The 14513-nt window shown below is 37.3% G+C and overlaps 1 protein-coding gene and 1 long non-coding RNA gene across 2 annotated transcripts in view; both read left to right on the forward strand.

Annotated features, from left to right (window-relative positions):
- Positions 1-2301: 2301 nt before the first annotated feature.
- pde4a (phosphodiesterase 4A, cAMP-specific) overlaps positions 2302-14513 on the forward strand; it is a 124039-nt gene continuing 111827 nt past the window's right edge. The window contains exon 1 of the mRNA XM_009299744.5: positions 2302-3509. Coding sequence (XP_009298019.1) covers positions 3214-3509 — 296 coding nt within the window. The 5' untranslated portion in view covers positions 2302-3213. The remainder of the gene's footprint in view (positions 3510-14513) is intronic.
- On the forward strand, positions 8948-10169 carry si:dkey-248g21.1. The gene is made up of 2 exons (XR_001798026.3): positions 8948-9018; positions 9842-10169. It is a non-coding gene; the product is annotated as a si:dkey-248g21.1 (long non-coding RNA).

The following is a 14513-nucleotide window of genomic DNA, read 5'->3' on the forward strand; positions in this document are numbered from 1 at the left end:
AGATCCCGATTACCAACTACAGAGAGGCGTTTGGCTGCTCTCAGCTGGGCAGGTGTGCTCAGAGCTCCCGCTGACTATCTGGAGCTCAGACACAAGAATACGCTGAAGCAGCTTTCAGCGCATGCCAGAGTGTGTGATTACGTGATGTGCGTTTTCAGCTGTGTAGTGTTGACTGAAAACTGTTCAGAAATGTTAGATGAAACGCCTGTGTGGACGTGGATCGTTTTCGTTCTAAACTGCCATTTTAAAAACAAAAAGTATTAGTGTAAACGGGGTCTAAAACTAATTTGACTTTGGGAAATCATCACGCGACCCCTGGTCATTGTCCTGCAGCCCCCAATTTGGGAACCACTGGACTATATTAGTGGACTAATGTATGAAATAGTGAATGAGGGTATAGGTGTGATTATAGATACAGCCATGGTTTCACAGATTAGCAAGGCCATTTGAAAGTAGCAATGCATTATAAAAATGAAATACATATAAAGTGGCAGCTTATTACTTATTGCTTCTTTCATTGCATGTAGCTGAAAGTGACAATACCAGCTCAATATCAAAACATATCCCTGTATACATTTCTGTTGAGCGCAAATTATGTAGCCAAAGCTATGATTGGCTGCATTTTATCTTTAAAATGTACGCTACAGGATGGTATGATGTCACCAACAGCTTCTGATTCTGTACAGACGGCTTTTCCCTGTTATCGGTTTTCCCACTGGCTCACCACATACATCGACAGACTTGAGGCGCAGAGAGAAGTTGAATGTGACGGCAGAGTTTGAGTCTGAACAGTCCCAGAAAGCAGGTAAAACCAAAACAAAAGGCAAAAAATAAAATAAGTAAATAACAGGGTGAAAATGTGGTAAGATCTGAAAATGTGGTAAAAATGAGATGGTTTAATGCCACTTTTTCTGTATTACTTTTGAAAACACTGTCGGTTGGGTTTTATGGCATGCAGTGAGCGCGTTAATCTGTGCTTTCGAAATCATTCATTGTTGGTTGGGTTTAGAGTTAGGGTGGGTGTAAGGTTTTGGTTGGTCGGTCAGTCAGCCGATAGAGGCCTCTGGTGGATTTACACAAGAACAACAGGAACAAATGGCACTTGCGAGAGAAATCTGAGATCTGAAAAAGCGTACACAGCGGTGGATTCGCAAAAACAAAAACTGCAAAAAAAAAAAAAAATGTACATTCCGGGACGAATTTTATGCTTTCCAGAAATGTATGCAGCGGTACGTATCAATAATGAGCCTGGGTTAAGTAAAACATAAGAATAAATACCTTTGCAGCAAAACCCTGATAATAAGAGCGATGTTTAGATGAATTTGTAAATTTGGGCAACACTCTTCTCCTCTAAATAAAAAAATAAACAAGAAAAAGCAGCAGCTAAGAAATTTGATTAGCTACATTGATATATATTTACACAGGCTCTGCAATTTAAAATAAAATTATACACACAAAAAAAAATCATGTGTGACACTTTGAAACATGAAGAGCATTCATAAAGGTCACATCTTTTACATTTCCATTGCAAAAAAAAAAAAAAAAAGTCAGGTTACAGGCTCTTCTGAACAATTAATTTGTGAAATGTCTTGTTAAGTTAAAGGCCTGTTCTCAGATTGGCAATAAAAAAACAGATTCATACATGAAATGTCTTACATATGGCCTCTTTAATATTTCATTTATTGCTAATGATTTTTGAAGAGCTCTTAAACGTTTATCTGTAATTAGTCGCATGGCATTTAGACTCAGATGGTTGGCTCAAAATAACCTGGCAGCAGAAACCATTGAGCGCCCATGAGGAAAGATAGTTGATCTGAAATTATGTACATCTGGGGATTCTGCGCCAGTCCAGAAACTGCCATTGAGATGAATGGGAATGCTAATAGATAGATTTCATTAAACTCTTCTAGTCCTCCTGGTTCAAGCAGACATCTTTTGAGAATAATAAACTGGTTTTGACCCATGTTGACTAGGGTGAAAACATTATCAAAATAACATCAAAATTCTGTAGTTATCCGTTTGCGTACTGTACCAATCGTATTGTTTAATTCGGTTAATCCAAATAAGACACATTATTTATTTCATTAAAAAAACGGATAATCATAATTATTGTTATTCGTCACGACTCACATTACTGATAAATTCGATGTTTACCTAATATAATTACATGCGAAATCAATTCATAGGGAAAACTAGCAACGACTGAAGCTGTTTTTGGTTTATCTAGTCTCAAGTAAAAGAAAAAAAAAACTGCGTCGAGGCGCGGACTCAGAAATGAAGAGAGGGGAGAGAGAGAGAGAGAGAGAGAGAGAGAGATGGTGGTGGAGGAGAGTGAGAGTGGAGCCGTAGAGTGTTTCTCAAATGCCATAATTTAACATCTGTCGACAACTGATTGATACGAGCGCGATAAGACGGCAAAACTAACTCAAGTGCAGCTGGAAGATCGCTGAACTTTGACTCACAAGGATGATTTCGCGGAACTGAACGAATGCTTCAAGAAAGAAGAAAGCGAGGACGCGAAAAAGCCGCGTGCATGGATATCGCACACATCCATCATCCCACGCGCGCTCTTCTCCAGGCAAAACCCAACATGATTCGCGTAATGAAACTGTTCGCGGCGAGGTTTTAATGGAGGTGGAAGGTGAATCTCCTGACAGCGAGCTTGAGTTTTTTTAGTCGCCGATAGTTCCAGATGTACAACAGTTCTCCTCGTCACAGAGTTCGCATGGCTCCAGTTGGAGACACCAGAGCTTGGAGAGACATGAGCGGTGTTTAGAAGCAATAATCGCGTCTGGAGGAGGTTTTAAAAGCAATAAAATCCGCACAGGACACAAGTGACCCGTCGCGCCATGGCAAACTTCAGGGGAAGAGCTTCACCGGCGGCCGCGCGGATGCCACGACGCCTCGTGATGTTTTAAAGTGGAGCCTTGCTGATAACTTTTCTTTAGGATTTACCATCGACATGATTGCGGAGATGACAAGAACACGGGGCGACGTTGCGCCATCACCTGTTATCTGAACACTGTGATTAGTTCTCACAAAAGCACTGAATCTTTATTGCCTTTGGACCCGATTTCAATACATTCCGTCGTTAGACATGGAGACTAGTCAGTTACGGACAGTAGACGGGTTGATTTCTTAATGTGCAAGAATACATAGCCATATCGTTTTTATTGCTCTTAACACATTGCGTACATCTGTTTCTTTTGCACTATGATGGAACCGCCACCCTGCTCGAAAAAGAGCCTGTCTCTTTCGCTACCGGTTCCCCGGGAGGGACAGGCGACCCTCAAGCCTCCCCAGCATCTGTGGAGACAGCCACGGACCCCCATCAAAATCAAACATCGCGGTTACTCTGACACCGACCGACATCATCACCGACAGATAGAGCGCTCGAACGCCATGGACACGAGTGACCGGCCGGGGCTCAAGAAGTCCCGCATGTCCTGGCCATCGTCGTTCCACGGAACCACCAGCGCGTCCATGAGCAACTGCGCTGGGAATAAGCGGTAAGAAAGCCGAGTGACTAGCTGCCTGTGAACAAGCGAGCTATTTTTGTGCGTGATGGACGACCAAAACTGTTAATAATGATGCTGGAAGGGTTAACAGAGCTTTGTGTGGAGAGGCGGGACGCGTGGGCATCCTTGATGATGCGTTATGCGTAACGGATCCGGTACCTTTCGGAGAGCGTGAGTTGCAGAGAGTAGAACGTGACCCCCTGAAGTCCCCTTAAACCAGATACGAGCAGCTCATGGCATAAGCGCTTAGTAATAATGCGAATGAGCTGGATTAGGAGTGCGCATGTATAAAAGGGATTTTGGAAAGTCCGAGCCCCCGTGCAGTGGATGACACAAAGTCTAGCGTGACTTACAAAGTGTAGTGGTCCGAAAAAGACGCGTCTGAGAACATTACACTCATTTAGGATCGCGGCATATGCGCTTGTGCTCTTGGCACGTGCAGACGCCATATGCGCAAGCCAAAAAATTTGCATGATCTAATCAAGCGTTTCTGCATCAAGTCGCTAATATAATGGGGATTTAACACATAGCATTTTTATGACAACTTTATTTGTATTTAGAGTGATTGTGATGGTTCCTCTTATGATACAATTATAAACCTATTATTAAAATACACTCTTTAAAACCTTTAGCACCCATGGAACCTTTATATTACACTGGCTCTTTAGATAATCTAAATCAAAGATGCCCAAAGTAGGGCCTGTGAGCCAAAGTTGGCCCATTAACCTTTGATTTGGCTCTGAAAGGAGTGTCAGAATGATGGAGAAGGTTGGGGCGATTGGCTTTAACACAGATTGCCATTTCAAATTTGACACATCCTTTTTAGCTACAAAAAAGCAGACTAAAATTAAATGTTTCAATTACAGGTTGTAAATGATTCTGCTTTTTTAAAAATGTAAATATTGTCACACATAGAAGACTATGCAGAAGACATCGACGAGCAAATTAAGGCAAAAGCTAGTATAATTCTGTTTTAAATTAGATTATTTTGTTTTTACTGTAATAAGTTCATTAAAATGTAAAAATATATATATGCTGTAATAGTTAATATAAAGCAATGTTTTCTAGTCATTTTTAATATTATTAAATAAACTAGGAAATTACCCTATATTTACTTCCAGCCCACCACCCTCAATCAAGTTTGGTTTTTGGCCCGTCATAAGAAAAAGTTTGGGTACCCCTGATCTAAATAATTAAGATATGTGATAGCAAAGGTTATTTCTGTGCCATTACTGTGAAAATACATTTTTAATGAGGTTATGAAATGAGAATTTAAATCCCCTTGATCCTTTGACATATAACAGTCCTTGTACTTTAAAACTGTCCTATAAATAGTTATCATTAACATAAACAGCCTTTATTGAAACCAATTTGCCAAAACAACGTTTTTTAAAAATATTTTTTTGTATCAGTATGACATCATAGAGCAAGAAAACTCTGTAAAAGATCAACACCCACTTAAAAGAGGATTACAAGAAGTTGTAATCTAAGCTGGATGTGACCATTGTTTGGATGTCTGTCTTGCAAATCCATTTCTCCTTCATCTCAGTTGTAGCTTAAGCACTTGGAACATGTTGGACTTGAAGAGCAGTGCATCAGTTAACAGTCAAAGGTTTGTCATTCCATCCAGTGTAGACAATAATGTTTCATTTCTCTCACTTCTGCTGTAGACATGGCGTACAATATTCGGAAAGATTGTTCCAGATCGCATCAGCAAGACAGAGTTTTCTCCTTTGCTTCATATTATGAAAAACACAACACAGTTTGACAGGCTTTTTAGAGAGACTGGATATAAAAGATGATGCAGTTCTAGGGCTACACGATATTGGGAAAATCTAACATTGTGATTTTTTTATTTTGCGATATATATTGTGATACGAATACAATTTCACTTGATAACTTAATATCTCTATTTGGAAAGAATTTATGACGTTAGATAAATTGGGATGATTCTGCAGTGGGAATGCATCTCTATAAAATCTAATAAACAATCTTAAACATTTTTTGGGGTTCCCCGACGCATTTTCGTTGTGGTGTGTGCTATTTGCAGTGTATTTCAGTATTTGCATGTGTTGTGAGTATTTTTCTGCATAACAATCTATAAATACAATCAAGAAAAAGATACAATTGAAATAAAGTGTTTTATCATTTAACAGAATTCAAGTACAGTAAATGAATGATTAAAATAACAAAAAATCAATAAAATTAATCATCGTAAGGTCACAAACGGTACAATATTTCTTATACCTGAATGATTATCATTATACAATCACAGGCATCAAAAACACAAACAAGTGATCGATTATAATACAAACTCAACAATTCCATATATCCTGCAATTTGACTTTTGCGAACAATCACATTGCATTATTGATGCTGAAACAACATATTGTGCAGGCCTAATTCTAGCTATCCAATAGTATAGTCACAAATCACACAAGTTACAGTAAAAGATTTGACTAAGTATCACTATTGCCTTGTTTGCTACATATTGTATATTCAGCATTGTTTAAATCCAAATGTCACTAAGTTGTTCATCATCAGCTATTTTAATATGCAAAATTTACCTAATCATATCAGTGGGCATTTAGACTACTTTCAAAAAGAGCATCAAAAACAGAATAAAAAAGGTGTGATGAGACATTTACTCGAGGAGATGAGACATGAGCATGGGATTCATGAGAACGAGAGGAGATTAAAATAAGAATATTTCACAACTTAGTTTAATTTGTGTTTATGACGATTCTGGCTTTAAGCATATTCATTCATTCATCATTCATTTTCTTTTCGGTTTAGTCTCTTTATTTATCTGGGGTCAGCACAGCAGAATGAACCATCAACTTTTCCAGCACGTTTTTACGCAGTGGATGCCCTTCCTGCCGTAACCCATCTCTGGGAAACATCCACACACACTCATTCACACACACTCATACACTACGGACAATTTAGCTGACCCAATTCACCTGTACCGCATGTCTTTGGACTGTGGGGGAAACCGGAGCACCCGGAGAAAACCCCCGCGAATGCCGGGAGAACATGCAAACTCCACTCAGAAACTCCAACTGACCCAGCCGAGGCTCGAACCAGTGACCTTCTTGCTGTGAGGTGGCAGCACTACCTACTGCGCCACTGCGTTGCCACTAATCTAGCAAATCTAAAATATTATTCCATCGCAAGGTTAATTTGTGTGGTGGCAGTTGTAGAAGACTTTGCTTTTGGATGCGCCAACCTTTGAAAGTGGTTATGTCATACCCGCCCAAGCAAACAAAGTGTAACTTGTAGTTAACTGTAGTTAACTGTAATTTTTTCCGGCAGCTGGGTTGGTGAAAAAAAAAAAAAAAAACTTAAAATAACGATCTTGAAATTACAGAAATTTACCATAAAATAACAAACGTTAAATTACAGAAATTTACAGGAAATTTACATAGAAAGAAATTGCTGTAATTTAACTTTTGTTATTTTAGTGTAAATTTCTGTAATTTAACGCTGAATTTAACGTATTTAGGTTTAGGTTTAGTGTTGGGGAAGGTGTAGACGTTAATAACTATGGTGGTTGGGTTTAGTATTGGGGAAGGTGTAGACGTTAATAGCGATGATTAGGTTTAGAGGTGTTGTAGGTATAGACGTTAATAACTTTGATGGTTGGGTTTTAGGTGTGGAGTAGGTGTGGGTCTCCATAACTTTAAGTTACGCCTCTAACGTACTACAAGTTGAGCCTCTTCCTGTTATGCCCCCGTCTATCAGTCCGCAGACATACCCTACTCAAGTTAACGAGTGACACGCAACTACGCATCAAGCAAAGCACTTGATTTGCAGGTTTAAACCCAGTCCTTCGTCCAATCTTCAATGCTAATTTCACCCTCATGCTCCATCATAACATCACAACTCACGAGAAAACTTTTCACCTCAACAAAAAACATTATTGCAATTTAGTCTCACAAGATGTCGTCACTCGAGATTTCGTCACACCCCTGTAAAAGAGCAATTTTGCTAACATTGATGAAAACATCAAATAAATGTAAAAAAATGCAGTTCATGACACATTGAAGATTGTATTAAGTTAAATGATGTAATACAAATGGTGGCACAGTGGGTAGCACTGTTGCCTCAAAGCAAGAAAGCCACTGGTTCAAGCATCAGCTGGGAGTTTGCATGTTCTCCCCGTGTTGGCGTGGCTTTCCTCTGGGTGCTCCACAGTGTAAAACAATTGCTTGATAAGTTAGAGGTTCATTCTGCTGTGGCGACCCCTGATTATTAAAGGGACTAAGCCAAAAAGAAAATGAATGAATGTAATAAAAAGCCACAAAGTGTGCTCAGAAAGAGAAGAAGAACTATATTTCTGTGACTTTGCACGACCATAACTCTGGCTTTGTAGTGCTGTTATAAAAAAATCATCATCAAGAATTAGTTTAATACACAGAAACACATTTGTCAGCTTGTCGATTCTGTGGGTTTGCCTGATCTGGTGTAGCGCACAATACACTGTTTTTACCCTCAAGGATAAGTGTGGGTGTTGCATGCTGTGCTGGTATATAAATGCACATATACAGACTGATGTTATAGTGCTGCTGGAAGAGGCAAAATGTGCCATTCTGTTGAGTGGCGCCTCACCAAATTGGGTGATTATTACTGTAATAATCCACTTCTGTGAGGGCCATAAGCCCCAAGGGAGGCCGAGAGCTCAAAGGCCGGTTTCCGTCCTGTCAACCTTTGCCTAGGCTACAGACGGCCAGCACGGCAGGCTCCTGGGAAACAGTCCAGCTCGGCCTGACTGTATAGTAAAGCCTGATTTGTATTCCCTTCCCCAGGACACGCTCGCAGCCAATCCAAGAATTAGTGCAGCAGCGCTGGCTCGGACTGTCCTGCTTCTACTGTGGGCGGTCGGCACAATTCGAGAAATACAAAGCGAGAGACAGAGAAAGCTGCCTGTGAGTGTGTGTGTGTGTGTGTGTGTTTGTGTGTGTGTGTGTGTGTGTGTGTGTGTGGCTCTGCTGATGTGATGCCACAAGAAGCAGAGTGAAATGTCCATGTCTGCCTGCTCAACTTTCTCATCACACTCATCAGGAAGGCTAGAACGGATCACAAGAACTCGCAGTACTGAACATATTAGGGTTTTTGAGTAATGGATTGACTGGAAAGACATTGACTGCTATTTATTTCTTAAATGCTTACAGCAAGGCAAGTCTATATACACTCAAAAAAATGATTCAAGCCCTTCTTAGATGTGACACAAATAAATACTGTTCCCATTATTTAAATATTTTGATTTTTAAAATATTAATTTACATTTAATTAATGTAACGTAAAATGTATTAGTCGTTTCACCTATAATCTTTATTAATCCAAATCAAATGAGTTCAATAAAGTGACCCCGTTTTGCGCATGCGTGAGACCGTGCATTTTCACTGCCACCTGCATTGCGTTTCTCCGTCCACCATTTTCCACCTGTGGCTGCAGACGAGTTGATGAGACGCTCCCGATTACAAGAAGTCATTTTTTGGTGAGTATTCGTTTCTTTTTCAGCGAGTACCTCGCTATGAATGCATGTTATGTTCTCGACCGTGTGTAACAAGCGTGATAAAGGTTTGCTTCGGTTTTTAGTAAAGTTGACGGCTAACGTTAGCTGGCTAGCCAGTCGCTCATCATGCAGGAGAAAATAGACTGACAGAGTTAACATTAACGTTTTTTATCATAATGTTCCGACGTTGATTTAATATTTTTTGTCCTCGGGGTGATGTTGAATCAACATTGAGGCAAAGTTGGTTAAATATTCGCACATTCAGACTTTTTCCTTGCTATCATTTCAGAAAGGTGTTATTTGCAAGCTCTAAATAGTGAAATCATATTAGCAGCCAATGACTATCAAAGGACAATTTTTTTTGTCAATTAAATAGTGCTAATGTTGTTTTCAAGTCATATTTACTTGTGATTTCAGACCCAATATTCAAATTAGCGTAGTAGATAATATAGGGAACGTTAAATGAAGGAATGTGCAAATATAAAACCAACTTTACCTCAATTGAATTAACGTCTGACTATTTGAGTCAATGTATTTTATCTATCAATCAATTTAATGGTCTGAAGATCCTGATTCATTCTTTAAGGCATATTTGGTAAGTTTGATTGTTTCTCATGTAGTCTCTAACAGTGAAACTACAGTGTAACTGTAGTTTTATTCTGTTATTTCTCCCATGGCACACAAATATGAAACTGTATATCTGTCAGTGTAAATAGATGCACACAGATTCACAAATGTTGTGACTTCTATAAATTTCACAAATGCACACAGATTATTTATCATTGCATATGATCTGTCTTTTCAGGCCTCTGGCACTGATGATGTGGAGAGGGGCATCTCAAGCACAGTCATGGGGATTTACATAATCCGAAGTTATGTCAACGGGGAGCCACAGGATGTGGGAATTGTGATCGAAGGCATTAAAGTTCTGACCAACGTTGGCAGTGTCATCATGGGTTTTGTTTTGCTGCCCTTGATCTGAGATTTCCAGAAAACCTCAAGTACACCTTTGAGTTCATCAAGAAAATCATAATGACTGGATGGACACAAGCTCAATCCAAAGATACAGCAGCTGAAAATCAAATTGTTTTCTTAAAGTGAACACCAGATGACAAATAAATGAAGTTTCTTTACGCTTTTCGTATTTGGGATTCATTTGTCTTTTCAATCTTCTGCCATCTTTCATCTACTAAACTAACAACACTGAACTCATGGATGTTTTCCATGTGACATTTTACATTGTGGCTAAGCTACAAAAAGGAAGCATGTGGACAAGTAAAAAAAAAAAAAAAATTGGACATACAAATGCAAAATAATGTTTTTATGATAAATGTTTTCTATGAAGCCAGGGTGATGGAGTGACTTGGTGTGATAATTGATACCCCTAACAAACTAATGGTTGATGAGGTTTTAAGTTTGGATTTCCCAATGCAACTTTTTTATATATTTATTTATTATTTTTGGGATGCCAACATCTGCACATCATGGCTCATTCATGTACAGTATAATTTCAACAAGTGTCTCCATTACTCTCATACCTGTCAGGTAATTACTTGATGCAACACTTGTTAAAATGGACTTGACCTAATGCTTTGTTTTTTTTTTTTTTTTTTTCTGAATTTTTGACGTTTAGATAATTGAATTATGACTGGCCAGAGCAAATCACTTGTTCAGAAATTGTTCTAGTTTTGGTGACAATGGGTCTCCTTGTTATAATCAAACTGTCTTGGTCTGTTTTCACCCTCCTATTGTCCAAATTTGGTCCCCACAGCCTTTTTTTTAAATTGTGTTTTTGTTTGAATTAACCATTTGTACTACACAGATTAAAAATGCTGTACCTCTCGAGTAGCCAGTCATTTTTCATATTATTGTTCTCAGGTTATGCCCTTTTAAGAAACGTTACAAAGTTTGCTGCTTCACATTTTAATAAATGTGCTCTGTTTTAGGTATAATTTCATTTATTTATTTGTGCATCGTTAACATACAAGACTGGTTTTATATCTTCTGGTTTTAAGGTCTGACAGATACTAAAAACTGTCTGTTACAATTCAAATTAGTCAAGTAAAACAAGCACTAGTTTCAGCCTCTATTGTTCAACGTATATATATATATATATATATATATATATATATATATATATATATATATATATATAAATTGTGCCTTTAATCCATGTTATAATTAAGTTGAATGTTGATCAAGCAGGATTCAGATTTATTGGAATGTTTACATTTTGCATCATTTGCTGATGCCTCTACTCCCTTAATGTGTTTGATGCTTTGGAAAACATGGGATACATTTACTTCACACCAGATGCAAGATCTGTTAAAGTGTTTCTAAAAGTTTTTCCAATAATAAAAAAAAAGATACAATCTGTTTGGCGTGTGTGTGTAATAACGGGATCAAATGAAAAATAAATATTTCCAATTAATTAATTTATATTTAGTTGAACGAATGTAAATCAGTTATATTAATTTAATAAATTTTTATTTGCTTGGCTATATTTGATAAAATTGAGTTGGACTAACTCAATTATTTTTCGTTATGTAAATGATCTTTTGGTTAGGGTTACGCATACTTATTGGATGGAAAACCTGCGCACAATTAAATTGAGTTAACCTAATGAGCTATTTTTTGAGTGTGTGTAGTAACGGGATCAAATGAAAAATAAATATTTCCAATTAATTTATATTTAGTTGAACGAATGTAAATCAGTTATAGTAATTTAATGAATTTTTATTTGCTTGACTATATTTGATAAAATTGAGTTGGACTAACTCAATTACTTTTCGTTATGTAAATGAACTTTATTTTGGTTAGGGCTACGCATACTTATTGGATGGAAAACCTGCACACAATTAAATTGAGTTAACGTAATGAGCTATTTTTTTGAGTGTAACTAAATCAGCATACTATCATCTCAAAAACATTGCAAGAATCAGATGCTTTGTTTCTAGTGAAGACTTAGAGAAACTTGTTCATGCTTTTATCAGCAGCAGGGTGGATTACTGTAATGGACTCCTCACTGGTCTTCCTAAAAAGACAGTCAGACAGTTGCAGCTCATCCAGAACGCTGCAGCCAGAATTCTAACCAGAACCAGAAAATCAGAGCACATCACACCTGTCCTCAGGTCTTTACACTGGCTGCCAGTTACATTCAGAATAGATTTTAAAGTATTATTACTGGTCTATAAATCACTAAATGGCCTAGGACCTAAATACATCACAGATATGCTCACTGAATACAAACCTAACAGATCACTCAGATCATTAGGATCATTTAAACTAGAAGTTCCAAGAGTTCAGTCAAAGCAGGGTGAATCAGCTTTCAACCACTATGCCCCTCACTGCTGGAATCAGCTTCCAGAAATTATCAGATGTGCTCCAACATTAGGCACATTCAAATCAAGACTGAAAACACATCTGTTTAGCTGTGCCTTTACTGAATGAGCACTGTGCAGCGTCCGACAGATTGCACTATCATGTTTTTCTCTTCTTCTTCATTCTTTTATATCACATTTTACTTGTTTTTATATTTTGTTTTGTTTTTACGCATTTTTATTATTTGTTTTTATTTTTATTTTACTTGTTTCTTTTATTCTTGTTTATGTAAAGCACTTTGAATTGCCATTGTGTATGAAATGTGCTATATAAATAAACTTGCCTTACCTTGCCTAATAGGGATGCAGCAAGATTCATGGTTTAGATCCTATTACAATTTTTGAGTCCCAAATTGTATACACAGTCATATGTGGGAGAAGCATACGTAGTTAGTTCACCCAAAAATGTGATTAATGACTCATCCTCATTATATGTATTATTTTAGATGAAATCTAAGAGCTCCCTCATCCTCCATAGACAGCAAAGTTCCTGCCTCGAGAAAAATACAAAAAAATCATCCTCAATACAGACCATATGGCTTCAGTGGTTCAATGAGAATAAGAATGAGAATATTATCAAGCTAAGAGAATACTTTTGTGCACACATAAATCAAAAACAATGACTTTATTCAACAGTTTCTTCTCCTCAGTTTAGGCCACACGTGTCAGTTTAGGGCACACGTTTTGTGGTTGCATTTCCTTAGATGTGCCTGTCCTTTATCTCTTGCGTGAGCTTCTGGGTGTGGGGGGTGTATACTGTGCATCAGTGCTCAGTACTTGCAAAGGCGCACAATGTACTGACAATGAGGAAAAGAAACTGCTGAATAAAGTCATTATTTTTGTTTTATGTGTGCACAAAAGTATCCTTATAGCTTGATGATATTCCAATTGAACCACTGAAGGTATATGGTCTGTTTTGAGGATGCTTTTTTTTTTTTTTTTTTAATTAGTCAGGACTATTGCAGTCTATGGAGGATGAGGGAGCTCAAAGATTTCTCCGAAAATATCTTAATTTGTGTTCTGAAGATGGTCTCAGGAGTTTGGAACAACATGAGTAATTGAGGCAAGTAATTATTAACAAAATTTTCTAAACTATCCCTTTAACTTTGGTTTATTTTACAGCTTGCATGTCTGTAACGAAAAACATCTAGTGTATGTATAACAACAACAATAAACAAATTAGTATTATCGCAAATCAACGCAGATAAAAATACATGTATCTAATGTTCTGGTATAAAAAATGTTTTCAAACGGCATAAACTTTTTTGATGATGCAAACATAACTTTCCAAAAATATCTCATATAATAATAGTACTACTAATAATAATAATATAATTTACAATTTTTTAGGGTAAATGGTTACGAACTATTTATATGGGCTGTTTTTAAACAAACAAATTGGGCTCTATTTTAATGATCTAGGTGCAAAGTCTAACATGGTGGACTTTGTAAGTGGAAAAACTGAACGCTTCACTAGCGAGAAAACAGTTAAACAGACCATCAGCAGTGCGAGGATAAAGAACTCTCTGGCCTCTTTACTTTCTCTTTACTTTACTTTTACACTTTACTCCTTTACTTTCGTGGATAAGGAAACGGTGTTGTACGCACTCCACTGAGGACATCCACTAGCCTACATAATTATTTTCGTTTGTTAAGCACAAAGATTTGTTTCAAAACTATTTCTAAAATCAGTTCTAATTTCCAGCAAATGAATAAATAAACAATAATAACAAAGTGTAGTCAAAAAACTGAGTTATATCCAAACACACGTCCTATTCTTATGCCCCATATGGTGATGCATACGTCACCAAAACCTGACAGGTGGACAAATCTAAACTTGTTTTTGTTAAAACAAATATAAATATTCAGATAATAAATATGACTGCTAATGATAATAACATTATACAAATGAAAATTGTCATGAATAAACTGAAAAAAAGTGTACGTTATTATTTATTCACTGTGTGTTATTAATATAACAGTCAATAGAACATCCAAAAATATATTTCCATGAAGATGCAAATGACACACACACACACACAGACAGAACTTCTCAGAACTGTGTGTTGTCTGTATCAACTGTGACCCTTTATTCTT

Source organism: Danio rerio, chromosome 3, assembly GCF_049306965.1.
Source record: "Danio rerio strain Tuebingen ecotype United States chromosome 3, GRCz12tu, whole genome shotgun sequence".
In the NCBI taxonomy this organism is placed as follows: domain Eukaryota; kingdom Metazoa; phylum Chordata; class Actinopteri; order Cypriniformes; family Danionidae; genus Danio; species Danio rerio.